General features: G+C 60.3%; 6 protein-coding genes across 6 annotated transcripts; all 6 read right to left on the bottom strand.

Annotated features, from left to right (window-relative positions):
* Positions 1–1,465: 1,465 nt before the first annotated feature.
* On the bottom strand, positions 1,466–5,215 carry LDBPK_332200 (hypothetical protein, conserved; the record flags this gene model as incomplete). The annotated part of the gene is made up of 1 exon (XM_003863997.1): positions 1,466–5,215. The coding sequence occupies one exon, from the start codon at positions 5,213–5,215 to the stop codon at positions 1,466–1,468; it is 3,750 nt and encodes a 1,249-aa protein (XP_003864045.1).
* A 1,656-nt stretch (positions 5,216–6,871) lies between these two features.
* On the bottom strand, positions 6,872–9,883 carry LDBPK_332190 (protein kinase, putative; the record flags this gene model as incomplete). Its single annotated transcript, XM_003863996.1, has 1 exon — positions 6,872–9,883. One exon carries the CDS (start codon positions 9,881–9,883, stop codon positions 6,872–6,874), a length of 3,012 nt encoding a protein of 1,003 aa, XP_003864044.1.
* A 4,407-nt stretch (positions 9,884–14,290) lies between these two features.
* LDBPK_332180 (hypothetical protein, conserved) lies at positions 14,291–14,641 on the bottom strand (the record flags this gene model as incomplete). The annotated part of the gene is made up of 1 exon (XM_003863995.1): positions 14,291–14,641. The coding sequence occupies one exon, from the start codon at positions 14,639–14,641 to the stop codon at positions 14,291–14,293; it is 351 nt and encodes a 116-aa protein (XP_003864043.1).
* A 694-nt stretch (positions 14,642–15,335) lies between these two features.
* Positions 15,336–16,571, bottom strand: LDBPK_332170 (hypothetical protein, conserved; the record flags this gene model as incomplete). Its single annotated transcript, XM_003863994.1, has 1 exon — positions 15,336–16,571. One exon carries the CDS (start codon positions 16,569–16,571, stop codon positions 15,336–15,338), a length of 1,236 nt encoding a protein of 411 aa, XP_003864042.1.
* A 1,251-nt stretch (positions 16,572–17,822) lies between these two features.
* Positions 17,823–20,186, bottom strand: LDBPK_332160 (hypothetical protein, conserved; the record flags this gene model as incomplete). Its single annotated transcript, XM_003863993.1, has 1 exon — positions 17,823–20,186. One exon carries the CDS (start codon positions 20,184–20,186, stop codon positions 17,823–17,825), a length of 2,364 nt encoding a protein of 787 aa, XP_003864041.1.
* A 2,731-nt stretch (positions 20,187–22,917) lies between these two features.
* LDBPK_332150 (hypothetical protein, conserved) lies at positions 22,918–25,371 on the bottom strand (the record flags this gene model as incomplete). Its single annotated transcript, XM_003863992.1, has 1 exon — positions 22,918–25,371. The coding sequence occupies one exon, from the start codon at positions 25,369–25,371 to the stop codon at positions 22,918–22,920; it is 2,454 nt and encodes an 817-aa protein (XP_003864040.1).
* Between the last annotated feature and the right edge of the window lie 2,440 nt (positions 25,372–27,811).

Here is a 27,811-nt window from a genome sequence, read left to right as displayed (position 1 = left end):
CGTTGTGGATAAAGGACAGGAACCGCAGCAGTCGTCGAAATGGTGATGTCTGACCTCACACAAGGACGCAGGGTCAGTGAGGTTGACTGCAGATCTGATGCAATCTTGAGACACAGCAAGTGATACGCACTCTGGCTGTCCGTTGCCGTGCGTCCCCGTCGCGGTGCGAATCGTCCTCGCATGCGCGTGACGCTGCGCGAAGGTGCCGTAGAAGGTGGCTGATTGCGTCGTCGTCGTGAAGGACACCGTGTGTGAGGTGATCTACGACGGAAGAAAAAAGGGGGAGGTGGAGAAGGGAAAGAGTCCAACAGGAGTTGCCGTGGCTAGTAAAGCGCTGGGCACTCTCTCCTGAAGCGTGCTCCGTGCGCGGCACGTACAAGAAGGCGCGGCAAGAGTCGCAGTTGAATGATCGACTGAGGGGCAGGAGCTGCTGTGCGGCAACGGGAGAAAGAGACGTGTACAGGCAATGGGGAGAAGACACACCACATCCACACAGAAGGGCGGAAAGTGGAAGTCGACAATAGAGCTAGCTGAGCATGCAGCACTATAGAAAAGCGGAGCAACTGGGAGAGCGCACGCCTGCGTCGCTGTAGTGGTGGTGGGGCCTGTTAGGGTTCACACACACAACAAACACAGAGGTATAGGCAAGGCAAAGAAAAGAGTGTAGCACAGCAAGAGCTATGCACATGCATATATATATATGTGTGTGTGTGCGTGTGGTTGCAGCAGGCGAGACGCGACCGGGAAGCCCCAAGCAATCACGGAAGAGAGAGCAGTCACCCCGACGAGAAATAGAGAGAAAGGGGTAGAATAAAGGCAGTTGATGGCGCCGCACAAGCGCGTCTCCGTCGGCGTGGCAGCGCAAGCATCATAGCCTTGTCTGTGGCGTCAGGACAATGTATTCTGGTGAACCCAGATCTGTTGCCTCACCCACCCCCTCCTCACCGCTGAATTAAGAAAAGCATAAGACAGCACGGAGAGACTGCGAGATGGGGAGAGTCAAGCTGAGCGAGAATCGCGTCTCCGCTCAACACGCGCGGGTGTGCACAATGGCAAGATGGTGCCATCCAGCATCCGCAGCTCTGATGCGTTTGAGTTGTCGTTGTGTCTTGTCTGTGTCTGTGTGCGTGCAAGTGGGCCGCCTGTGCCGTGCCCCGTCCCCCCCCTGCGTGTCGTCGTCAAAGTGGGCGATTTCTTCCGCCCTCTTTCTCGCGCCAGTGACGTCGATGCAAGGCAAGCGATGCATGCGAAGAGCAAGTCTTCCCCGTCCCTTCTCCCGCCCCTCCGCCGCAGTCGCTCGCCTTCGCTTTCAACTGTGTGCGTGTGTAGGCAGCGGAGGAGAGAAACTCGAGGTGGGGCAATCGACGAACGCTCTCTCTCTCTCTGGATGCAGCTGTGGCTGCACTACCTTCCAGGAGTGCAGAGCCATGGCGACGGCCATCACCACCCGACACGACATCGGCTGTTAGGTAAGCATCACGAAGGGGCGCAGTGGCCTACCCTCACGCGCCTTGTCGTAGCACGCCTCGACGTCCACCTCGATGGATTGACCGCAAACCCGCTCAACAATGACCGCCGCTCGGCGAGGCCCCAAAGTAGCCGAGGAGGAGCGGCTTGCAGAGGTGGCCGCAGCTGCGGCAAGGGTGCCAGTTCGATCCGGCGCCATATTCGCACGGGCCACCACTGCGGCCGATTCTTCCGGGGACAAAGTCGCCGCAGCGACGTACACCTGCTTGATTCCGCACCCCCTCACCTGCCGGTAGTACTGCGGGTGGTGCCGCAGAACGTACAGCACCGCCGCGCGGTCAACGGGGAACAACGTCGTGCGTGGTATATCAGCAACAGATGCGCCACCCGCGTCAGCCCGTGACACCACTGCTGATGACTCCGTGCCCGTTATGCGCTCTGCAGGTCCTACGCCGGTGTTTGACAGCGGCTCGTGGGGCCTCTCCACACTCTCGCTCTCCGAATCTGTCCTTGATCGTTTTACGCCGCTCGCAAGCGGTGCATCACCGGCGGTACGGCCGGCGGCAAAAGGCGCTGCGGTGGCGTCTAGCGAACGGAGATAGTATTGCAGCATTCCGCGTATGTGCTGCAGCGTCACCCGCTCCACAGCGTTCGCAAGCTCTGGCGGAAGCGGCAGCCACTGCGTACCCCCGCTGGCAGCGCCGCCGCGAGGGGGGTGCGACACCAGCCGCCGCGGCTCCCGCAGTCGCGAGAACCTCGGACGCTCGTAGCAATCCTGCAAATCCCAATCCACGGCCACGCCGCACGTGCGCACGAGAAGAAGCATCGACGATCCCGGCGGGGGAAGATAGCCGCCGCCACCCCCACGCCTTCTCTCTGGCGCGGTGGCGGCTGGCGGCAACGCGAGCCTCTGCACGCCGCATCCCGCCAGCAGCGGTGCAGAAGGGTGGCTTTGGAAAATGCGGAAGAGCGCGCTCTCTTCTGCCCGGCGCAGGAGCAGCGCCTCCACCACTACCACGGTGTAGTTGGGCACCGGTGCCGGTGGCGATGCGGCGCTGCTGCCGATACCGCCGCTGTCACCCACCAGTCGTCGCACCGGCAGCCGCCTCACCGTGCGTTGCGGCCGCTTCTGCACATGTTCCAAAAACGCGAGCGCCTCACTAAGCCCGCCGTCCATCACCATCCGCAACGTCGTCGCCGTCGCGAAGGCCTTCCGGTCGCCGGCCGATCTAGCCTGTTGCAGCCCCAGCTCCACGAGCTTCGCCGGGGTAATCACGCGGGACTCGGCTCCGCTGTTGTCCAGCAAAGTCAGGGCGATGCCCTTCATCCAGCCGCGCAGACCCCACTGCTGAATACCGCGGCGCTGGCAAGCAAGAAGAAGGGGAAGGCAGTGACGCTGCAGCACCTCCCGCACGAAGTTCGCGTCGGCAGGGCGCAGACGGTCGCCGCACACCTCCGTGGCGTAGCGAGGCAACGCCGAGCCAAGTCGACAGAGCCGATCCGCCAACTCCTCAGCGCTGTACAGCAAGGGCGAAATGTGCGAGGCGGGGGCCGCGGGCGTCGCCGAAGAAACGCCGCCGGCGCTGTCTAGCTCGAGAGCCCCGTCCACAAACATCTCGGTGAGCTGCTCCGCGGACGGCGCAGAGGCTGCAGCGGAGGAGGCAGTGCCCGAAGACGGCGGCAGCCGGCGACGCGCCTGCGCAGCTCGGGTACCGCTCAGCAATGGCACGACCATCAACGGCGGCGGTGGCGGTCCAACACAGCGGAACAGCTCTCCCCGAAAACCGCTCCAGCCGCCACCACCGCGGCTGGACGTCAGCCATTCTCCGCAGCGGGGGCCCAGTACGCGGAACGAAGTAGCAGTAGGGTCACAGGTGAGCAACAGTAAAGACGGAGGCGCTGCGGCTGCGGACAAGGACGGCAAAGATGTGAGCGTAGCGTCACCAAGAGCGGAATCGGCGGCGGCGCTGTTCTTGCCCATGATGTCTGGGTGGTCTGCTGATGCACTTGTCGACAAGGGCCCTTCGCGTGGTCCGGCTACAGTGAACGAGTCCACGGATTGCCGCCGCTGCAACTGCTGTTGCCTTGCTTCGCGAAGGAGCTCCTCACAGCGCTGACCTGCATAGCCGAGGATCACCTGGCGTAGACGTTGCCGCAGCATGTCCGGCTCCAGCACGCATCGCCGCAGCGTGCGTCTCCACACGACAGCGAAGGCGATGAACGCAGGGTCTTGAGGAAGTGGCGGAAGAAAGAAGGGGTGCTGATCGCGAGGTGTATCGTGCGGCTCGAAGGGCTCGAAGGTGATGGAAACGGCGGTAGTCATAGATTGCCGCCTTGTGCCCGCACGCGGCGTGGGAGACCCTGCACGCGCGGAGTAGCAGTTGGAAAGCATGGCTAACTTGGGAGAGGCGGACACACCGCGGTTCGACCCTCGCGACAGGCAAAGATCGCGCGGTGGCAGCGGCGCTGCGCGGCTGCCGGTTGGTGTGGTGGCGGTGACAGTGGCGCCTCTCCGCGACAGCCACTCTGCAACCGCGTGCCTCAAAGTTTGTACTACAACAGAGCTCGCATCGCCACCATTGCTGTCGCTGCCGGCTGCCCAGGTATCTGGGGCAGAGGTCCACACTTCCTTCCCCATAGCAGCCTCAAGCCACGGCGCGAGAGGGCGAGGGAGAGCAGTGCTCGCCGCTTCGGGCGCCGCGGGCTCATTGGAGCTTGTGGCTGCTGTGGTGGTGCTTGCGAGAGCTTCCAGCAAGACACGCACGTGCTGAAGCATAGCTGCGTATGTTTGCGGAGGCTGAGAGAGGAACGACTTCAACGAGCTCAGCTGCAGGCGCGTCTCGGTTTCGCTGTTGTCAGGGCAGCCCGTCCGAACCGTCTCGCTTTCTCTTTCAAGTTCGACGATGAGGTTGCTGCCCCACAGCCCCTCGAGCTCGGACCAAACCCTGCCAGCTGTCATGATGAGGTCGAGGTATATGATCGTGCCCGCGCACATCACGTACATCTCCTGCACCGGTATCGAAGCCTCGGCAGCAAAGGAGTGCAAGGCCCATAAGGATTGGCACGTGTGCGTGCTCCACCGCGCGCGCGCGCACCCAGCGGGAGCAGGTGTAGAAGCAGCCTCGGGTGCTGGCGATGGTTGCCGTGTGGCGTAGTATAGAGATGTGCAGCCGCCGACAGAGGGAGAAAGCAATGCGCTGTACAGAAGCGAGGGGCACAGCAGCCGCTCGTACGGAGCAACCAGAGATATCCAGTTCCACGCCGCGAGCGAGCGTGGCGGCGGCAATGCGCCCTCAACGGATAGTGGCGGAGATGAGGATGCAGCTGCGGCGGCTTCCGCGCCACGTTGAGACGGCGGGAAGGCACTGTCATTTGCTGAGACTCGTGCTCCGCTGCACTCGGCGCGATCGAATTCCGGAGCGTGTGCCGCTCTTGACGCCACGCCTGTGCGCTCCGGCGCAGTCCGCACTTGCGGAAAACCGGCAAAGCGCACCGGGCCGCGCGTCGATCTCACCCCGTGCAGTAGCGTGCGTTGATAAAAGTGGTACGTGTGCTGCTGATCCCAGTACAGCGAGACGTGCTCGCGCAGCCGCTTGCTACGCCACGGCGCATCGCCTGCGTCCCCGTCTCCGTCGTGGCGACGGTGAAGGACGTGCAGGAGAAACGAATCCGTCGAGCCGAGCACATCTGTGGACTCCAGTGGAAGGAGCCGCTCGCTTCGCGGCAGGCCTCTATACACAAAGGACATCTGTGGAGCGGAAGAAAAGGCGCGAGGGAAGGGATCAGCTCGTGAGGGAGGCTACACGTCCGCCCCTGCATGAGAGAACGAGAGTGAGAGAATAAAAGGTAAGAGACTAGCAGGAGGAGGAGGGAAAGAAGTGCGGCAGCCGCAGGGCTTCCGTCGGGCCACAAGCCCGCGGGTGACTGAAGGCAGTGAAAAAGAGAGAGAGTGAGAGCAGTAGCTTGAGAAGAGACAACGATCGGCAAAGTATAAAGGATGAGGCAGCTTGCACGGGCACAAGTCGTGGCCACGGCTGTCCTCCACCTGGGCGAATGAGCGGAATACGCGAGAGGGCCTTCTTTCGTCGGCGTGCGCGCCGGAGGGCAGAGCAACGGCAGTCCTCCCCCTCTCCTCTCGACCTCCATGCCACCAACGTGGAAAGAGAGAGAAGTGGCGAGCTCACTAAAGCAAAGCGCTCCACCACACGCGCTCCTCGCGATACCCCCTTCCAATGCGAAAGCGCGGCGAGTGCGCGTGGCGGCGCTGACATGCCGCTGTGTGCGTCGCCCTCTCTTTTTGTTTGTCTCTTCACATGTCTCCCTGGTCTCATGGCGGAAGGAGAACGCCACCGACCGCACCGATCGCCTCGGTGTCCGCGCACCGACGCGCACACACGCCCACGAAGAAGTGCCAAAACACTGCCGTGAGAGGGAAGCAAAAGGAGCCCCGGACTCTATGAATGCATACTCACCTGTGTTTCCCGCACCCGGCGGGTCATCCGCGGCACGCTCACCGCCCAACGGGCGCCGCCCCGCTTCCCTGAATACGATGACACACGCACTAGGAGGAGCAAGAGGAGCGAAGAAAAACAAAATGGTGAGCAACAAGAGGGCGCAGTGGCATCTGCTCCCTGTCACTGTCCATCCTCCAGCCCCGCGCTTCTTCTCTCTCCCTCACTCTCCCAAGTCAACGGCTCAAGCGAGGGGAGGGGGGAGGGGTGCATTGGACCCTTGAGATACCGCCCACTGTGAAGGGTGCCCCCGCCCGCCGGCCTGTCAGCAAGGGGCACCAGTAGAGACAAGAAATCCCGACAGAAAGAGATGAGCATACTCAGGGAAGAACGAAGCGCCGCCATCTAGCCACACGAAGCCTACACGCTCACGTAAAAGCAGAGTCATGAGGAAGGCAGGCACTCATCCATGCACGCCTGCGGCACATGTAAAAGAGGGAGAAGTTACTTGGTTCTATGGGTACCATCACATGCAGCAAAAACAACGAGGAAAGGCAGGCCCGTCGGCTAGCGAGTGGATGGCAGCCTCGGCGCGTGGAGTGAGCACGCAACGGAGAGAGCAGGAGAAGGCGGCAGAGAGACAGGAACAGCAGTGCAGCAAAGAGTCCAACGAAGACGAGCACTTTGTTTGAATCGCAACAGTGACGGAGAGCGCCGCACACACGCACACCTAGGCCCGCCTGAGGTGCTGTACTCGCACCTGCGGTGCGCTGCCCCCGTGTGCGTCACCAAGTCTCTCCTCACCGGGGTGTAAGAATGGGAAACGCAAAACCTGAAAGCAAAGAAAAAGAAGCAAAGCAAAGGAAAAATAGCAAGACGCTTGGAGCCGATACGCCTGGCCTCCTCCCCTGCCCACCTTCGGCAGCTCCTCCTCGATGCATCGCGGCCCGCCCTCATATCGCGTACAAGGTCTTGACCTCGAGAGAAGTGTAGTAGTTGAGCAGCTGGCGCAGCTCACTTGACCGCTCGGCGTCGTGCGTACAGCCGCCCAGCTCCTCCAGCACGGACGACGTCGCCGCCTGGATGCTTCGCGGCGTGTGCCGGTACGACATGTAGCGCTGACGTAGCTCTGCATCTGCTATGGGCGGAAATCCGGCCACGCTCTGCTCATGGAGAGCATGCGGCGGCGGCGGCGGCTGGTGAAAGAGGGACGTCTCAGAGGGCTGTGGGCTGGGCAGATAGGTTGGCGGGGGTGACGCGTGCGAAAGCGTGCGCAGCTGCGCTTGCTCAGGTCGCATGTCATCCGCCTCCTTGAGGGAGTATGGCGAGCTGCCGTGCTTCTCCGCTGGCTGGCGAGCGGCCGCCGCCTGCGCCACGTTGCTCGGCGTAGGGCCAATGTAGTAGTCTGTGCCGGCCAAGTAGTCGTACTGGTCATCGGAGCCCGCCTCCACAGCGGCACCGTTGCCAGGTGGGACTGTCGACGCCGGCGGCGCCACTGCCCAGCTGCAGACTTCAGAGTCCGCGCCACACTGCCCATCGTTGCCGCCGCGCGGCTCGCCATTCGCCTCGCTCGGCGATCCAGCAGTGTGGAAGGACTGCTGCTGCGGTAGCATCGCCGCCTCCACACCGCCACCAATGGGGCACTGAGAAATGAAATGATACGGATCGCTGGGCATGGCGGAGGGGGGCACGGACTGCGCACGGCTTAGCATGGCGTGGTAGTTGCTCCCCTCCAAGGGCATGTTGTACGCCGCCAGCAGTCGCGCGACGTCATCGGCGGGCATAGACTCCATTGCCTGCGGCGATCCGCTTTCAGGGATGCATGGCTCCTCGTTCATTGTTACGTCAAGAGCTTTGCCGGCGCGGTAGTTGTCCAAGTTGAACGCGCTCGGCATCATCGACTCCAGCTTGGGATCTTCCTCCTCTTGGGCGGCGCTCGACCGACGCCGCGTAATTCGGTCGCGGAATGTGGCGCTCGGTCCCAGCGGCGGCGTATCTTCCACTACTGGGCCACTCTCCTCGGAGCTATAAGAGTGCGCGAAGCGCTTTTCCGGCTGCGCCGGCGCAGCCGGCGCCGCAGTGGCAGATGCAGCAGCCGCAGGGGGGCCGTCTGGCAGCGAAGCAAGACTATGGCGGAAGGCACTGCCAGGACTATAGTGCGCCATGAAAGCACTGGGGCGCTGCTGCTGAAAATCCGGCAAGCACTCTTCGTCCTCGGTGTCACGTGCCCGCTCGCGGTTGCGCTCAACGTCTCCCTCGTCATCGTCGTCGAGGAAAGAGTTGCAGTAGTCTTTCGAGGTGCTATTGTCAAACGGCTGCAAGGCGTAACCCTGGCGCTGCCGCGCTGGCGGTGGTGCGGCTGGTGCGCCACTCGTACTTGTTGAGTCAAGGGCTGAGAACGGCTCTGCTACGGAGCCCGACTCTTCGTTCTGGTCACTGCCACTGGGCTGCTGAAGGCTGTCGCGCGGCAGCGAGGTCGAGCAGCGGCGGGCGGCAGACACGTAGTCGTTGATGGAGGTTGGCTGTGTCGCGGTAGCTCTCTCGTCGTCGCTCCCGTTATCGCCGCTGCTGGCGCTGCCGCTGCTGCTGTTCAGCGAGCTAGACTCCTCGTCGCTACTCTCCTCGTTCAGTGGCGGCATCGTTTTGCGCAGAGCGCGCTGCACAAGAGCCAAAATGGCTGCCTTGTTCTCCGCGCGGGTGCTGTCAGAAGAGCCGCAGTAGGATGACGTGTACGGCGTTGGCGCGTACTGCTTCACATTGGAGCCGTAGAACACATTGTAGTTGCGGAACAACTGGTGTTGGCAGAGCTGCTGGGCCGTTGGCCGCTGCTCGGGGAAGAAGGCAACGCAGCGAGTGATGAGGTCGATCCACTTCTCCTTTTCGTCATCGCTTGTGTGCAGAATCCAGTTCTGCTCGATCAGCTGTCGAAGCTGCGACGGGCGTGCGGCACTGCGCTGCAAGTACAGCTTTGCGTTTCCGCTAGGCATATAGCGCTCAATATCCTCGGCAGCGGGGGTGCCAATGGTGTTGAGAACTACCTCGAGCTGCAGGCTCGCCTTGGCTCCGTCCCACTCGCCGCGCTCATTCAGCGCCGTCCGCATGGTGAAGAGCGTCTGCCCGGTGCACATTTCGTAAAAGATGCAGCCCAAGGACCAGATGTCGATCCGCGGCGACCCGCCTGACACGCTGGTGATGACCTCTGGTGGCCGGTAATACCGAGTGCAGATGTAGATGGTGTCGCTATGCTGGGCGTCCCGTGCGAGACCCATGTCTGCGATCAGCGCGGTGGACATGTACGGGTTGGTGATGTCGAGGCGCACCAGCACGTTGTCTGGCTTCATGTCGCGGTGGATGATGGAGCACTGGTGCAGGTAGTCGAGGCCAAAGCATATCTGAAAGGCGAACACAACGGCCACCTGAGCTAAGAAGTGATGCGTCACCCCTAGGCGCTGAACACTCGACTGCGACGAGAGCAGTCGGATAAAGTAGAAGAGGTCCCCCTTCATGAGCGGCATGACAATGTGAACGTTGAACTCGTCTGTTTTGGTTAGCTTCGCCACAAACGCCATCAGCTCCTCGTGATGCAGGCGCAGCCGCTCATCCTCGTTCAGGCCTGCGTAATGCTCGCCCAGCACGTTCAATTCAAAGGCTGTGTTCTCTGCCGTCTGTGCAACGCTCATGAGCGGGTCATCGAACGCGTTGGAGTCGTTGTGGTGCGGTATGGCGGTGCCTTTGGTGGCAAAGATGCTGAAGTATCCGATGACATGCGGGTGAGCCTCGTGCAGGAAGCACATAATGTCGATCTCTCGCACGAGCCGGCGGCTCTCTTGATTTACGTACCGGCTAGGGATCGTTTTGATGGCGACATTATCCTTTGTGATGGCGTCCGTATACTCCTCCACAGCGCCAAAGCCGCCCTTGCCGATCTGCTTCACCAAAATGTAGCGGCCGGCTAACAGATGCATGATGCTCGAGGAAGCGCAGGGAAGCCACACGACAATAAAAAAAAATGATGCAAGAAGGGCTGCCTCACTAAACCTCTTGTCCGCAACGCTGCAGGCGGTGCCACCCGAGTTGTACGTACGCCACCGGGGCACACGCCAGCACGCACGCTTGCAGCGGGGTGGAGAGAAAGAGAAACAGCGCAGGGAAGAGGGCGTTCAAAGGAAGCAAAAACAAGCACCTGTGTCAAGCGTTAAGCAAAGAACAAAATAAGAAGTAACGACAAGAGCAAAGAACTCGAGCGACGGCCACAGGCAGACACCGACAGAGACAGACACACGTGTGTCTTTCAACACCGACAACGAACCGAGCGAAAGACGACAAGAGGCAGAACAAAGAGAGGAAGAGGTCACAGCTCAGCTCAAGAGGGCGAAAGGCATAGACTCAGCGACGCACCACCACACGGTTAGAAGAATCGCCAAAGGAGAGAAAGGCAGCAGATTCCGTGCCGGTACACAGGCAGTTGCAGAGGCGTCGCCAAACCCAGACAAGAGCAGCTCCTGCACCACAGGCCAGGAAAAGGAGGTGATAGCACGACCTGTACACCACAGCAAAGCACACAAGACGAAAAAAGGGCACGCGGCCTTCACGGCAGTTAGCGCTCGCAGGTTTTCTCGCCAATCTATGTTGGATTTACGGTGTGCGTAAGTGTGTAGGTGTGTGTGGGTGGGTGGGTGTGTGTTTGTTTTTTGCTTGTGGCGGTTGCTCTACTCGCGAGTTTCACAGATGCCAACAGAGAGACGGAGAGTCGGGTGGGGAGTGGACAGGTGGGCCCACGCTGAGAAATGAGGCGCTGAGAAGTTCGCGGGCAGCCGGCTCCGGCACGCAAACAAAAAAAAAAGCGAAAAGGGCCGCCCGCCACGGACAAGGTGCGACAGAGAGCAACGAGATGATTCAAGAGACAAGAAAAAAGAGAAAGCGAAAAGGTGCGAAGGGGAGCGAAACGTCGAAGGAGGTGTCCGACAATGAGCACACGCGCACGAACGCCGGGCAGAAACACGCAGGGCACAGCTGGAATCAGGACGCGTAGATACATAGAGTCACGTAGAGAAACGACAAAATCGGAAAGGAGAAAGGTCGAAAAAAAAAACTGGAAAAAGCAAATGGATGGTGACACAGAAAGAGTAAGGCCGGGCTGTGTCACAGAACTCACAATACAGGAGTGACAACAAACATACAAAGAGCAACGCACGTGCGCGCGCGATCAGCCTTCTTCTTTTCGATTCGTCGTTGCTGCCTCACTCCCATGAACAGCCCTGTTTCTGCACTTCGCGTTGCTGATCGGCTTCCTTTCGCCTCCGCGCTTCAAAACAACTACACAGGAAGGCAATAGTGAAAAACGCCGTAAAATGAAGGAGTGTCGAGATCGAAAAGAAGAGAAGGCTTCCCGGCACCGACCAAGCCAATGCACGCGAAGCAGCCAACGGCACACCACGACAGCCACGAAACAATCGCCACGGTGGGGGAAGGAAAATAGAACGAAGGGAGAAGAAAAACAAGATGATGATGAGGATGCCCCACACTCGAGGGACAAGCGCGCACACACGCACGGAAGCACTCGGGGCACACACACACACACGAGGAGAAAGACGGCGAGAGAGCCGCGCGCAGACAGGCAAGCACGTGCACGTGCGTGTAAGCGGGCACACTCACTCTCAGCAATCCGAGCACAAAAAAAAAAAAAACAAGGAAGCCTTTCCTCGTTTCAGTTATTGCCGGTCCTTTTCTGCGGTCAAGAGAGGAGGCGCTCAATAGGAAGTGCGAGGAGATATGAGAGGCACAACAAGATGTGAGAAGTGTATGGAGACGGGCAGCTATGTTGGTATGTATGTGTGCTTGTCTGTGCAGAGGCAAGCTCAATACGACGAAGGATGCAACCGAGGACAGAGACCTGGCGCTTTCACACCGATTAGCGCGTGTTCGTTGGGTGTGAAAGAGAGCGTGCGTGTGCGCAGCGTGCCTGTCCACCGCGACGTGTATCTGTCAACGAGTCCCTTCCCCTCCTCTCCGCTTCTCTGCGTCACTTGACGAGGGCGCGTTTCTCGTAGAATGCGTGCCGAGGTACAGAGGAATGCGCGGCGCTGTTGCTGTTCTTTGTGCAGCTTGCCTAACGCTCTCTCAGACACACGCAAGCGCAAGCCTACACAGAAAATGCACCGAGGCAACGACAGATATAGAAAATGGGGAGGGGCTCGACACTGAAAAGAAAGAGCAGCAGCCACCGGAGGACTGCCTGCAGCAAGCGATAAGCAATCCAATATGAAAGAAAGCGAAAGAACAAGGCGGCGCAGCGGAAAACGACGCGTCAACGACTCAACACGCCCAAGCACATCCAAGCATACTCACAGACGTGTGATGCGATAAAGTAGTGATGGCAAGCAAACGAATAGAAGAGGGAACGAAAAGAAAAAGGTGAAAGGCACCCGAGCCAAGCGACTGCGGAGAGACCGTGTGAGAGGGCGTGAGAGGAGGTTGCGCCGCGGCTTGAATAGCTGAAGCACCAAGACGGAAAAGGTAAGACAAGATGAGAGCAGCCGAAAGGAAATCAAAACGGCGCAAAATATGAGCCACTTGTAGTACTCTTAATGACTAAAGCGCTGCTGTGTGCGCGTGTGTGTGTGTGTGTGTGTGCAGGGTGAGTTCATAAAAGGAGAAGGGTCGACAGCGCACATCCCATCAGCGGGGGTCACCCGCAGTGGCAACGAGATGGCGAGAACGAAGAGAGAGGGAGCGAAGAGAGCATGAGGGAGACCAGAGAAGAGCGAATAGAGAGCATCGGGGAATGGAGAAAACTCATGTGGAGGAAGCGCACGCTGAGTGTGCGTATGCGCTGCCGACACGATACGGGCACATCCTTGCATAGGTATGTGTACGGGCTGCACACATGTCATAGAATCAGCTGCAGCTTCACAAGCTTCGCACAAGGGAGAAGAGAAAAAAGAGAAGAGAGGCGCCGTCAAGTGCATTCCCAAGAGGAAAACTCACGAGTAAAACGCACATCAACAGCCACCGCCGCCGCTGTCGCTGCTGCGTCTCTCCACGCCTCTCTCCCCCTCTCGCTCTGGTCGGCAGTGGGGTGCATGGCTCCAAAACCGCAACCGAAGCCCTCATGCATCCACAGATATTGTGCACCCCTCCCCCGCGGCCGCCGTTATGCACGAAATCATCCGCGCATCAGCACCACGACAGATCCATGTGAGGCGACTCTTCGGTTCAACGTGAAATCTTTTTTGGAAGGTTTGAGCTATGTGTTCCTTCTTTGTCTTCTCGCTCATTCCTTTCTCATGATGGAGGCCAAACAACAACAACTCAACGGAAATAACATACCGAGGGATACAAGCATGCAGCACTCGCTGACCCAAACCCAATGCAAGAGACGAAAGAAAGGGAGGATGGGTGGGGAAGGAGGGGGGCCTTGACGTTCCCCGTCGGGGCAACGATTGTCTGCAAACAGCCGCGCACGCACCTAAAGGCATGTGTGTGGCAGTGCGGCTGTGCGGGGGGGGGGGGCAGACTCCAACAACGACACCGCGGCCTCATCACTACGAGAAACAACTACATAAAACAAAGAGGGAAAGAAGACAAGAACACAACAGCACAAAAGAAAACAAAAGAGGGAGGGGTGTGGCGCGACAAGGCGGACCGACGAAATAAAGCGCACCCCACACCACCACACAACAAAGGAAAACATCGCCTGTGAGCATTTTTCGTCTTGTTTTCGTTTCGGCTTTCGGGCTTCATCTTTCCTTTAGTGTGTGTGTGTGTATTGTTCTTCTCCCTCTACCCTATCGAATTCTCCTCTGTTTTTTTTTTTCTGTTCGACTTCCCCCACACCCGAATCACTACAGGTTACCTACTAATGGAGAGTGAGAAAGAGAGAGGAGGCACGTGGGGGCAGAGCCTTCGTGAAGAAGGTGCACATGGAGGGATGTGTGGAGGAAAGCGGCCGCGACGGCAAGGACTGCGCTGAAAGACATCGCTATTACAATTACACGCACGCCGGCACACTTTCAGCCCACGCACCACCACGCCCGCTGGATTCCGTTTTTTCGTCGCTGTCGCCGTTGCCCTTTGATATTCTGTAATAAGGGCGCAGCGGGGTGCCGTGTCCCTGCAACCAACCGAAAGGGGAAGACCCACATGCGCATGGACAACCCGCATTCGCCTTATCGTACGACCGCCTCCCTGACACACACACGCACAACGACGCACGCGGACACCGAGGGCGAGGGAAAGAAAGAAACGGTGTGAAAGCGGGAAAAGGGGAAGGTGCGCGCGAAGGAAGTCACCACTGACGGAGCCGACGGACGCTTTCTAGCTCCGTCTGACCCATCGATCTCACGTTCACAGAGAGCAACGTCCTTGTGCGATTAAGCCTGAGCGTCCAGCTTGTCCTTGATTTCGTTCATGAACGGCATGATGCGCTCGTGTTGGATGCGGAGGTTGGCCACGGCCTCCTCGCCCTCCATCTCAGTGCCGTCGTTCTCCCACAGATCTGTGGAGTCCTCGACGAACTGTTTCTTGGTCGTCAGGCGCTGGAACACGAAGTAGCGAATAGCACAGACCTGGACGACGCAGCAGACCAAGGTGAGCTTAAGCAGCACCTGCATCGTCGCACCGCTGATGCCAGTCTCACCGCAGTTCGCATAGAAGTACGTGCGAGCACCCGAGCACACGGCACGGCGGCCGGCGACACCCCGCAGAGCAAGACGGCGGAACATGACGGGTGCACGAGCGAGAGCAAAAGTGTAGACCGACTTGGACGGCGGTGTGCAACGAAAAATTAGCAAAATGAAAAAAAAAAAAATAGAACGCAAATGAGAAGGAGCCGGGGAGCACACACGTGAAACGCTAAAGTCGAGGGGATGCAAACAGGCTGCATGTGTTTGGGGAGTCCAGAGCGGGGGAGGGAGGGGGCGAGGGTGTGTGTGATGGTGAGGACGGAGAAAGAGACACATGCCGAGAGCACCGCCGTAGTAAGCCGTTAGGGGTAGGAGGAAGATGGAGGATGTGATGAAAGCTCTTTTTCATGTTCTCCTCTCTTTTTCTTGCTCATAAACGCAAGACACGTATCTAAGTTGATTGCGCATGTGCGTGTTTTGCGATGCCTGCTGTGAGGAGTTGGCGCGGGATTGATGGGGTGGCTCGCGACGCAGCAGCACCATCAGCAACGACTTCTTTTAGACGCGAACGCGGCTGAGTCAACTGTTGCGTTGTGTGTTTGAATAGGTTTGTTACCGTTGCCCTACTGCTGCGCATGGGCGACATCATCCTTTCTCTCCTTTTCGGTGTTATCTGCAGCGTTAGCGTCCACCTTGCTTAAACGTAATCGAGCCAAACAACCACCGGATCGCCCACCAGCGCGCACCCCGCTCCTCCCGTGAACGAGGATACGACTAGCACACGGCCGTCAGCTCAATCGAGTTCGTCGCTTCCAGGGGCAATGTAGGCGTCCACGATGTCTTCCAGGTAGGGCAACACGCTCTGCTGGAGGAACTCGATGACGCTGGGGGCTAGCGTGACCGTCGCCGTCGCGGCGACCGGTACGCCGTCATCCTCAGCCATCTCGACGCAGCTGGCTGCTGTGGCCGCCGCCTTCGCGGCGTGCGCGGCCTGGGAAGCACCGAGTGCCTCCGAGAGCACCCTCTTCGCGTTCACGCTCTCCAGCCGCGCCATGCCATCCTCGGACTCGAGCATGCTGGCAATGAACTCTGCTAGGCTCCTCTGAATATCCTCGATCGGCTCCTTGCAATTAAGCCGGTCCACCGCCGTCACAAGCGCGTCACTCTTCAGTATTAAGCCGTAGAGCGGCTTGGGAGAGCAACCGCAGTTGCGGTAGCACTGTGCAGCGAGAGAGCGATGGCGCGGGTTCGGCGACGAAAGCGAGCTGCTTAAGGTCCCGCGCCAGTCTTCGTCCTCGAGCAGCAGCTCCTGGCCGTCGAGCGTGCGGGTGAGGTTCAGGAGGATGTGGAGGATCCACCGACTCAAGTCGCGGTGCGACGAGGCTAGCGACGAGGCCGGCTTTGGCTTCGCCGAGTTACCACCGGCTTGCGCCGCCGCCTCCTCGTCCTCCGCCTTCTTCGCTGCCTCCGCCTCCATGGCGCTGAGAAAGCGCTCGTAGTACACCTGCAGCTTTCCGAGGTAGAAGCCGCGCATGTCCTCGTCGTCCCTTTGCAAAAAGTCGTCGATGGCGGTCACGTGGCTGGACGTGAGGTTGTTCAGCAGCATCAGCGTCAGCTCCTGCACGCTGCGCACGTACGGCTCCGGCTGATCGCTCCGCTCCATCCCATCCAGCAGCCGCATTGCCTTGCGCACCACCTTGCGCTGCACCAGCATCTCGGCGCAGCTGCCATCGGCTGAGCAGTTGACAAGGATTGTCAGGATGTCGCCCAGCACGGGCTTGCCGCCTGCGTGCAGGTACTGGAGGAGGGAGTCAATGCAGCTGCGGCCGTACTGCGGGGATGCTAGAAAGAGCCAGAGATCGCGGTTCTCCTTGCTGTGCGCGGCGATGCCGCGAATCGCCATCTTGCGAACGTCTTCGCGTTCGTGACGCACAAAAGAGAAAGCCTCCTGGAGCTGCTGAATGGTGTCGGCCGAGGGCATGGCCTGCTGCTCTGCCACAGCAGTGGCAGAGGACGACACAGAGGTCATGAGGGACGTCGCAAAAAAAGGGTACGGGAGCGAGGTGCGATGGAGAGCAAGGGGCTGGAGAAAGAACAGCACGCCACGCAAAAAAAAGTGCGTCAGTGCGTGGTTGATGGTGCGCTTCTGTTTGTTTTGCTTTTTCTTGAGGAGAGATGTCAACAAGAAACGGAGCCGGTACAAGAAGAATCGCGGTCCACAGTCGGGTGCTCGGCAGAGGCCGCGAAGGCACAAAAAAATGGCGAGGAGGTTGCGGAAGGCGCCATTGAGGTCAAACGACAGCAAAGGTGGCAACGTCAAAGAAAAAAAAGGTGTAGGGCAAGGCTGGGTGAGCGAGTGGAGGGCGGCATCGCTAGCGCGGGATAAACACCTCAGGCGGAAATAGAGCGCGCACGCACCTCAACACACGCGTGGCCGCTGCCCGTCAAGACCGCCTTGGCGTAGCCTGCCCAGCTTCGTCCACCTCGAGCACGCAGCACCCGTGCGCACGTGTGCCTAGTTCGTGGAGCAGAGGTGGAGGGCGGGGTGGTCAGACGGCTTCTCCATTCGTCGGTTCTCCGTACTCCCTCCTCCACCGGCGGGGGCCGGTGCTGCCACCGTGTGTTGCTGCATGTGGCATCCACTGCGGTTCACTTCGTTTTGAGGATCTTTCGCAGCGCTCCACACCATTGGGTTTCTGTTTTGTTGGAAATTAGTTCTATAGGACCCTTTTCTCCGCCCCATCCCCATCCCCCTCCCCTCCCCCTCTCTTTTTGTTTTGGAGGGGACGGAGGGGAGGGTGTGTTTGTGTGTGTATATATATACGTGTTATATCAGCCACAGCACCGAAGGCAAAACATGAAAAAGACGCGCCAAGCACGGCCTTCAAGGCAGACCACAGGAAGGGACGAGAGATGAGGGGCCATCACGCAGTGACGTGTGAGTGTCTGTGTCTGTGTGTCTGTGTGTGTGTGTGTGTGTGTGTGTGTGTGTCGAGCGAAAGAGGGGGGAGGCATGTCAGGCAAAGCCTGTCGCGCCTTTACTCGCTGTGCGCATCCTAGCCTTCTTAGGCCCCTCACTCCCGCCCTTCCGCCCACCTCTCCAGCCCTCTTTTGGCTGCTGGCCGCCGTCCATCGCCCCTCCCCACTTCCACGGCGCAGCTGAAGCGGAGGAAGAGGGGAGGGGGGCTGCGATGCGTGCGCGGCAGACGAAAGGGAGCATTTGCCCACGAGTCCGCGCGGTGTCCTGTCTGAAGAGTCCGAGAGCCTTTCGCTACAGAAATCATTTACCGTCGACGGCGACGAAGGCACCAACGCGGCCGACCTCTGCTGCGGCCCTGCCAGCCCGCTGGCGCAGTGCAGTCACAACTTGTCGCCTGTGCACGCGCTGCCCATACGACACGCGCATGGCGCGTATCTGTGCGTAGAGGGCACTGGCGCTCTGCTGGGAGAGCAGTGCCGGGTGCAGGTAGCCGGCGCTGTGAAGCTCCTCCATTAGTCCGTACACTTGCTGCATGCGGGAGAGCTCATCACACGAGGCAGGGCTCTCCTCCTCGACGTCGCTCTCATCCACACCAGACAGCATCGAGAGAGTCACCGCCTCCGTCAGCTGCTGCACCAAATTTATGATGGCCGTCAGGCACTGGCGGTCGCGGTACACGACAGCGCCACCGTGCCGGACAGCGCGCTGGGTGTGCTCCACCAGCTTACACAGCAACGCCGCCTCATCCTGAGTGAGCTGGTAGATGAGTGTGCGGTTGGACGCCGCTGCAGCCCCGGCAAAGGCGGCCGTGTGCTTGGCGGCGTTTAGTTGCGCAGTTATCGTAGCGTGCTCCGTTGCAATACCACGTGCCTCGCTCAGCAGATACCAGAAGGTTGCTTCGCTGCGCTCGTGCTCTGTCACAGGGCTGACAGACTGTGACGGAGTGGACGGCGACGTCGCTCCCCCAGTGAGTTCGCCGGCCCGCCCGCCCTCGTGTGTCTCGCACCGCCTCTGAATCTCCACCAAGACACGGCGCGTCAGGATGCTGCTCACATCCGCAATCGCCTCCACCTCGGGCTCGGGCTCCGTGAGCCAGAAGCTGCAGCACGCCGACAGACAGCGATGGAGCACCGCGAGGTAGTCGGACAGAGAGTCCGCGTGCATGGCCTCCCACATGAGCTTCTCGGCGAGTTTGTTGTGCGTAAGCAGCTCTGTCGGCGCGACCTGCTGGTAGAGGAGCTGCTGCACCTCCGCATGCACATTTGCGTCACTGTCCGCGGTCACAAACTGACGCACCAGGCGGGCTTCCTGCTCCTCGAGTTCGCTACGGGAGAGGTTCTGCCGCTGCAGCTCGTACTCGCGCGCGGCCATGATGAAAGCGGCGTAGACGCGGGCGCGGTGCCGCGGGTCCCGGAGCCGCAGCGTCATGGCCGTGACAGCGCGCAGCCCCTCGTCAAACGGGTAGCGAGGCAGCAGCGCTAAGAAAACCGCGTAGCGCGCTAGCGACGTCGCCAACGTTGCGCCGGCGCGCACCTGAACAGCGTGCGGGCTCAGCGTTTCCCCGTAGGCGACGTCCTGCGCGAGCACTACGTGCGTGATCAGCCGCGCGGCGTCGCTGTCCCCCTCCTCCGGGACGATGTCGAACCACTCGGCCGCACCCGGTAAGGTCGTCGACGCCGGCGCCGCGGATGGTGCTGTAGACAGCAGAGAGCGCTTTCCGTCTGTGCACGTGAGTGTTTGCAAGATGAAGCGCATCTGAAGCTGCTCTTCCAGCGGCGCACGCGGCAGAAAACCAGACTGCAGGCGCGCAGCAAGGCCCTGTACCAGCTTCTGCGAGAAGCTCGCCGCCCAGTTATCACCGCTACCCGTCATCTCTTCGATGAAGACCGCGTAGCTGCGATCGACAACGCCTGCTGCCGGGCGACCAGACTCCTCGCCACCGGCGCCGGTGGCGACTATCAGCTGCTTCGTGAAAGCGACCACCAGCGCGCACCGCAGGTAGCACCACGCCATGTCCTTCCAATTCCCGTTCACCTTGAAGGCGTTCTCCAACACGGTAAGGTTTCCGCACAGCGCCGCACCAATTACGGCATCGAAGTCGCTCACGGCGCTCGGCGTTGACGGCGCCGCGCTTCCCTCTACGCCAACGGCGGCGGCGGCGCTGCGGTACTTTAGGGACTCCTCGTACAGCTGCGAGAGGTTGTCGAGGCGGTATTCGTTGCCGCACCATGCCTGATTCAGTTCGCCGTGCGCGTACTCGCCAAAGAGAGGCACCAAAGCAGTCTGGCTGAACCACGGCTCCTGCACCGTCTGCAGCTGGGCAGCGCTGAGGATGCAGCTGTGCACGCAGCTCTCGTAGGTGACGGCGGCGCTAATGGCGCGATTCAGTTCTCCGCCGCGCAGGTACGTCAGGATGAGCTGGCGAAGCACCACCTCTTCCTCTCCACGCAGACGCGGCTCGTGTCGCGAGTTGTCGCGGTACGTGCTCTCCAGCCAGCGGCAGATGATGTTCGCCCGGCGCAGTACCGGCTGGCGTTGCAGGAAGGCTTGTAGATGAGCGTAGTGCGAGACAAACCAGCGACGATGCGGCTGGACCGATTCGATTCCGATGGCATCCGGGTGGTATTGATCAGACTGCTCGGCATCCGTGTAGACATCTTGCATGAGAGCCCACAGGTACTCTTCCTGCTTGCGCCCAGCAGCGCGGCTCGCTTGCTTGAAGTGCTCCACAGTTGGCACTGCCCGAACCGCAGCGGTGGCCGCGTTCGACACGGATCCAGAAGAGGGGAAGGCGTTAGAGTCACTCGCGGATGGGAGGTACCACTCCGCGTAGGTGCGCAAGGATGAAGTGCTGCACGCCGCGGTGACAGCGCCGCATTGGCTGCCAGGCGCCTTGAATGGAGCCGCAACCACGTCCGCGTTGTCTGCTGTTGAGCCCGCGGGAGCAGGGCGACCGTGCCCATCACGAACATAGGCGCGAGATCGGGGGAGCGGGATGTCCGCCATGCCGTACAGTTGCTCGTACTCCGTCACTGTACACACGCGTCAGGGGCTGTGCAGCTTAAGAGAACGCAGGGGGGACGCCGCCTATGCGAGACCTGAAGAAAGAGATAAGGAGAGAGAGTAGGGCAGGGGAGGTGGAGAAAACGAGTGGCGGCTTCCGGGTTGGCGTCACCACCGGAGGGGCGTGTGCGCCCAGCTTGCAGCACAGGGCACCAGCAAGGCAAGCAGCGGAGAGAGGGGGGGCACACAAAAGCGGACGTGGAGTCGAGTCAGCGGGCCACCGAAGCGAGTGAGGAGGAGCGAGAGAGACTTTGTGAACGGCACGGCAACGTCGGACGCGACCGCGAAGATGTTGCGTGCAAAAGGGGCGCGCACGCACAGGCACAGACACATGTTCGTGTGCACGTACGTGAGGAAGCGCTCCGCCCAAGACAAGACAAGAGAGAGTCCATTTTTGAGGTAGAGAAGCATGAGTCCACTCTTAAGCCGCGCCTGGCTAGGGTGCGCATACGGGGCCATGGCGGTAAAGCGGCAGCCAACACTCTTTCCTTTTGATCGAAAGAGTGTACGGAGGCGCTCAAGGGTGTGCCGCGTGGGCACATGACTGCAGGCGCCTCGCCACCGCAAGCCAGCGTGCCGCACACATCTGCCACACTTTATGCAACCAACGCAACGACGACAACAGTACGTCGAGAAGACACACGAAAAAAGGAAAGGAAACAGGCGACCGCCACTTGAGCACTGTACCCTGCGCAACGACTAGGATAGGGCCTCTACTGCTCAGGCATCTCGTGGTGGACGATCCAGCAAGATGCGCTCATAATCCGAGGCAGGAGGCACCTTCATGGTCAGCGGTGGCCCGTTCCACATGTCCTCCGCGCTCGTGATGTGCTCCCAGCTGTGCACCGGTCGCGCACGATCCGCCGTCAGTGTCACGGCGTCCTGATCTGCATCCTCATCCACCGCGGGTGCACCACCCGCGATGCGGCTGGCGAGAGGCGAGGAGGACGACGCGGCGCCATGATCAGCGTAGGTGCGAACAAGATACGAGAAGGGAGGAAAAAAGCTCGCGTGCGTTGGGTTACGCATCGCGGAGTCAAGCGTCGGTGAGGTATCGAACGCTTGGCGGAGATACACCGGATCGTAGCAGCCGAACCGGGGCACCTCGCCTCTTCTGTAGTGCTCCTTGAAGGCTTCAGTGCAGCAGGCCGGGAGCGTTCCCACAGCACTAGGTGCTGGAAGTGAGGAAGATGGCGAAGAAGACGACAAAGAAGACGACATCGGTGTCGACTCTGCGGCGGCGGCGACTTCCGATGGACCATGGGCGCTCATTTCGAATCCGCCGCCCCTCTTTCTTTTGGGTGCGCTGGTTCTCTGACAGCTGTGCTCCTCAGTTGGTCTACTCACGTCTGCAGTCACAGCTGCGCCGCACAGGTTTTGTGTGGTGCCTCGGTATCGAGGTGAAATATACAAAAAGGGGGGAGACGAGTTTGTCAAGAGAAGCCGGCGAGCGAAGGAGAGCGCAAGACGACAACGGCAAAAACACCTCAATATGCAGGTCACCACGATGGGCATGCCCTCACCCTCGGCAAAAAGTAAGGAGGCATGCAGAGAGAGAGGGATGGGAAAGGGGCGAAGATGAAGTGTGTGCCGCGTGCCACTCTTTGACCTCAGCGCATGCAGGCGTATGCTGTGACTCTCTCTCTCGTTACCTGAGACCCAAGATACCCGAGATGCGAGGCGAAACCCCTCATGGTGAAGCGCTGCCACCGGCATTGCCATAGTCGCGCACGCGGGGGGCTTGTGTTGGCTCGGTGTAGCACAGCTTGCGTGTATCTCAGGTACTGCACGCGTCCGACCGTTGGGGCTTAATGCATCGGTCTCGCCCTTTTTCCGGAGTGGTGGAAAGAAGAGAAAGTCCTTGCTGGCATTGGCGTTGTCTTTCTTTTCCTTCTTTCTCGTCCATCAACCGAAATCCGTGTCGCCGCACCGGCCGAGCACGCGCGCGTGCTCGCACGTGCATCCGTACGCGCTACCACGGCGCGAACTCCCCTCTCCCCCCTCCATTCGAGGGAGCGATGGTTGGAACGAGGCAAACACTAGCTTGGCGCACACATGCAATCAACACGTAACAACAGCATCGTCGGCTATGTACATGACGGAGCGAAGCAGCCCCTGCAAAAGAAAGAGGGAGAAGGGTGAATCAAAATGGCCACCACAGCAAATACAGGATGGCCCGCACGAGCACACGTGTGGAGTGGCCCCTAACCACCACTACACGCAATCCTCGTATGCAGCGCCGCACGCACATCACCTTGAAGCACAACAGTTGCCAGGCTGCGGCACAGCGCGGTAGCCTGCTGCGGGCCTTTGTTATCCCTGCCGACATTTTCTATATGGCGGATGCTTTAAGCACACCATGCACGTTGAGGAGCAGTTTCTCCACAATATCCGAGATCTGTGCGACGTGGCTGCTCGCCTCGGACGCGAGTTCCTTCACATCCCCGCCGCGCCGCTGCTGCTGCAGCTCCTGCTGCTCCTGACGCAGTCGCGCCTCCTCGAGAGCCGTCACTGCCTCGACTCTGTCCTGGTCGGTGTATCGCGACGTGTATGAGAGCATGGTTTGCAGCAGCTCTGGATCCTGCACGATGCGGCACGGCGAGGCTGCCGTCAGGTTGAGCAGCACTCCACAGCAGTTGTACACGATACGCAAATCTTCATGTCCGAGGAAGAGCACTGTCACCTCGTCGCAGTGGTTTGCCTCCATCCAGTCGCGCCCGGCGTTCGTGTAGCTGATGTTACCGAGGATGCGAGTAGCCTCCACAGTGGCCTCAGCGTTGTCCTCAAAGAGGTAATGTGCCAGCAGCAACCCGAGGGAGCTGTAAAGGGAGGGAAGCCAGTCGGATGCATACCCGCCGTCGTTCTCACTGCGGGCCGGCTCTAAAGACTCAAAGGCGCCGAAGAAGTACGACAGATTGCTGAGACACATGAGCACGTACACGGCCGTCAACTGCATATTCGGCGTTTTCCTCAGCACCGCCAAGAGGCGCACCAGCGGCGGCGTCACTGACCGCACGAGCTGCAAGGGGCACTGGGGTGACATGGATGCAATACCAAGCACCCAGACCACAGCCTGTAGCACTGGCGATGGCGGCAGCGGCAACGAATCACTGAAATGCTCTAGCTCGAGGTCTGCAGGGCCGGAAACGGTAACGTAACGCGTTGTTAGCGCCTCCAAGAGGTGCACCATCGAAGTAGACACAAGGTACTCCTGCTGCTCCGTGCTGTCCTCTGCGACGCGGGCCATCACGCCGCACAGACGGGAGACTAGGAGCTCTATCGACGACTCTTGCGGTGTGTCTGCGTGCGTGCGGAACAGCTGTGAGCGCAGCGCGTGCGCGGCGGCTGCAATCACGGCCGTTCCTGCCTGCATCTCCGCCAAGCACTCATCGACGAAGGTGAGTTTCACCAGGGTGCGCGCGGCCGCCTCAACCGTTGCCGCGTCCGTCGCGCACATGTTTAGCATGCTCGTGAGGGTGCCCAAGACACCGAGCCCACGCAACTCCTCCGGGTAGCTCTGAGCAAAGCATCGATAAAGGGTACCAATGATAGGCAGCAGCGATGCAAGGGCATTCGCTGTCGAAGAGCCTGCCCGATCTCCGTTCGAGGGGGCACACTGCGCTAGCGCGTGATCGCTGATCCGCTGTAGGGTAGGCAGAAAGCCGAGACAAACAAGGTGGTCACAAAGGTTCACGTGTTCCTCTGGTGCAGTGCGGGGCGGAAAGAGCGCGAATGCCGCGGCGGCGGCCCCGCCGCCCCCACTCTGGATAAAGCTCAGAGGTGACCCCGAAGAGATGGAGTCAGCGAAGGGCGCGTTGTTGACAGGATGCGGATGGAGGTGACGGGAAGAGGACTTCACATGGCATGACTGCTTCCGGCGCAGCTGGTTCGGAGCTTCGCCGTCTACAAGCCCGCTGCCGCGAATCACGTCTGTCTCCCCGCAGCCTGAAAGAGGACGACTCGTGGGTGACGAAAAGCCACTGCTGTTCAGTCGCTGCCGAAGTCGAAGCATGCTCAGATCGCCAGCTCCCAGAGGAGCACCATGAGACGCGGAGGTGGCAGCGGTGTCGGCGGCATCTTCCAAACAAAGGGCGACGGTCTCCAAGACCCACTCAACCCACTGCACCGCCTGCGGCTGGGCACTGAGCTCAGGCCCCGCCAGCAGCCGCAGAGCTTCTACCAGTGCCCCGAGAGCATCCGTCTCACGCGCTACCCACTCGGCGAGACCCGCCTCCGCAATAATGTGCAGTGTGCGTACCATTTTCTCAAACGAAACGGGCTCCGCCACGAGCGCTGTGACCGGGAAGCTCTGCAGCATGATGGTCGCAGCAAGCAAAGACCTTTGCGCGTATAGGAGTGGTACCAGGGTGGTGTTTGCCGAAGCTGCTGCACGAGAGCCCTCGGCACTGTCAAATTCTTCTATGTCAGAGTTCCTGGAAAAGCAGTAATCCACGGCCTGTCGCAGCGTGGCGCCAGTGGGCCAATACCTGCAGAAGTGCAGCAGTGTCGTCTGAAGGCACGCCACGGCCTCCCCGTCAAGTGCGGGCGTCTTTCCAGTCGAGTGCAGTGATGTCACCAGCCACTGCTTCAGCTGAAGAAGAAGATCGACTGCCTGTTCAATTCTGGAATCGCCTGCTTGCTGGGCCACATGGTAAAGTTGGCTGAACTCCTGGGCATCAATTCCGTGACTGCCAGACGCTGTCGGCGACTGTCCCGCCTGCTCGTTGTTTGCATCCTTATCAGCGGTGAGGCTGCCAGGGGGCTCGAGCATCCCTGCAGAGGGCATCGGAGATGTGTGAGGCACGGATACGGGGGGATCGGCGCTGCTAGGCATGGCGTCTCTGGCGTCGGGTGCAGTCAAAGACGCAGCCGCGTTTCCCCCAGCTATCTGGAGAGCCGCACCAGAGAAGGGCGACGCCGACGCTGAGGAAGGCGGTGCCATGGGGGCTAGACGCCATCCGGCAGGCAGGCGGCGCTGCGAACGGCTCTCCAGTCGAACAGGGCGGCGAGCGTGAAAAGAGGCGGCTGTGCGACTCAGTCTGTGTTTATCCGCTGACGCGCCTGTCGAAAGAGAAGGCGGTGCTGCGAAGACCTCTAATGGTGTCTCGGGTCGGATCGGGTCTTGCACCGCCGCACGGGCGTCGCGCAGAAGACGGATCACACGACTTCCGGCGCCAGAGGCAACGATGGGAGGTGCGGTGGTTGTTGGCGTAGCAGTAAGACCAGCACCGTTCGCCGGCGGGATCTGCGGCCGGGGAGGCGGGAGCGGGACGCGGCTGCCGTTCGCGTTCGCTGTGACGACCCCAGACGGTGCGACGGCCATGGAAGAAGAAAACCCTTTGGATGAAGTACAGGGTGCCGCGTGGTAGTGCTCGGGGAGAGGCTCGTACTCGGCCGGTGTGCGATCGGTCCATTTGCAGGCCGCCGTCGAGGATGGTGACTGGCCATGCTGCGAGAAACCCCGGGAACGCCCAGCTTGGCGCGCTCCAACAGCGTGAGAGGACCCTGTCCGCTTGTTCGTCGATGTCGATCGTTTTGCCGGAGTGGCGGAGATGGGACTGCTGAATAGCAGCAGCTCCTGTGTGTGAAGGGGCGTGCGGGTAGATGATGTCAGCGACGACGACCCCACCGGCCCCAGTGAACGCCCAGAGGGCCGCTTGGGAGGCATCTCTCGGTAGGTGCGTGTGTAGTCGCGTGACAGCGAGAGCGAAGCGCAAGGGGTCAGCGTGCTTGCGCGTGTGCCCGGATAATTTCTACTTTGTGCGTGTCTGTTTGTCCTTCCTGCTCATGCGCGGCCCTGGCTGCGGTGCCCCTTCCAGCATCCGACAAGAAATCGAGAAAGATGCACAGACGGAAGCCAAAGCGCCTCGAGAGCGAAACCTCTGGCCCCACTCCCCTTTCTACTGACTGGGCCGCTTCCGTCTGCCTCTCGCTGTCGGCAGCGCCGACAAGCACCGGTGCAGATTGCAGAAGAGGGTGGCGGACGGGCAGCGGTGCACGTGTGTGCGTATGAGCGTGCGGAGGGGGGGGGGCGACGGTGACGGCAGCAGCGGCGGCGGCCTGTACTGAAGTGAGTAATACCGCATGATACCACAATCAGAGAGAAATGAGAAGAGCAGAGATACACAGCGGTTTGTCGAGATGGGCAGCGAGTCAGCAATGCTACTTGCCACGTCGCTGAGCTGAGCAGCCATGCCGCATCAGAAGCAGAAGATGGCAGCTTCTAGACGGGTGGCACCACATAGTAACAGGCCACGACGCCCAAAATCCATCACCTATGCGCTCACGAAGTGCCGCCACACAGGAAGCGGCAAGGGGTGGGACAAGAGACGGAAAAAATGACTGCGAGACAGGAGGGGCACGAAAAAGAGCATCGCACACACACACACGCTGACCTGAGCGAAAAAGGGCGCACACATACAGACAGAGAGATCTAGCAAACATTCAAGCAGATGCTCGTGCGCTCCTCCTTTTTTCCCTTCTCGCTTCCTTGTATGTGAGCCTCCTTCTTAGGAAACCCCGCTACACCGCCCCTGGCCTCATCACCTCCGAACCATACACGCCACTCTCCGCACCACAAGCACACATTCAAGGTTCAAACATCACGCAAGCACCTGTGCTTGTGGGCGTCGCGGTGGGAGAGAAACGTATTCGCAAGCTGGTAGTTTACAGAGGAGCTTAGAGGGCGCGCGGTGAAGTGCCTTTGATAGAGCAGAGCGCGGGCACAAAAGCACCACGACAACAAAAAAAACACGAAGAGGGGAGAAGCAGACATGGGAGCAAGCCTGCCTGCTTCGGTTCACTTCATTTTGACGTGCCCATTTCTCTGCCACGCAGCATGATTCGACCGCTACTCTACCCACCCTCCGTTACATGCCCTCATCTCGTGGTGCGAAGCAGCGCTAGAGACACGCGCATCACAGCCATGCGCCGGCGCAGCCATCTCAGCACGGGCCCTGCCTCAGCCTCTGCCAGCCTCTTCTGCGCACGCAGCCCCACAGCTGCCCCCACTATGCCGGCCGCCACCCGGCGCATCCCTCGGCGTGGCGCAGGCGCCACACACCAGGAGGCAGTGAGGGCCGGGCGGGTCGCGGTCGAGTCGCGCTGACACTCCGCCCATATAGCATGGATGGCGCAGCCCGGTGCACGGTCGCGGGTCGCTCCGACGCAGCGCCGTCCACGACCTGGCCGCCCACGTCAGCAGCGATGCATCGCTCTGACCTCCC

This window comes from Leishmania donovani, chromosome 33 (genome assembly GCF_000227135.1).
Source record: "Leishmania donovani BPK282A1 complete genome, chromosome 33".
Classification (NCBI taxonomy): domain Eukaryota; phylum Euglenozoa; class Kinetoplastea; order Trypanosomatida; family Trypanosomatidae; genus Leishmania; species Leishmania donovani.
This window is presented reverse-complemented; position numbering and strand designations above follow the sequence as displayed.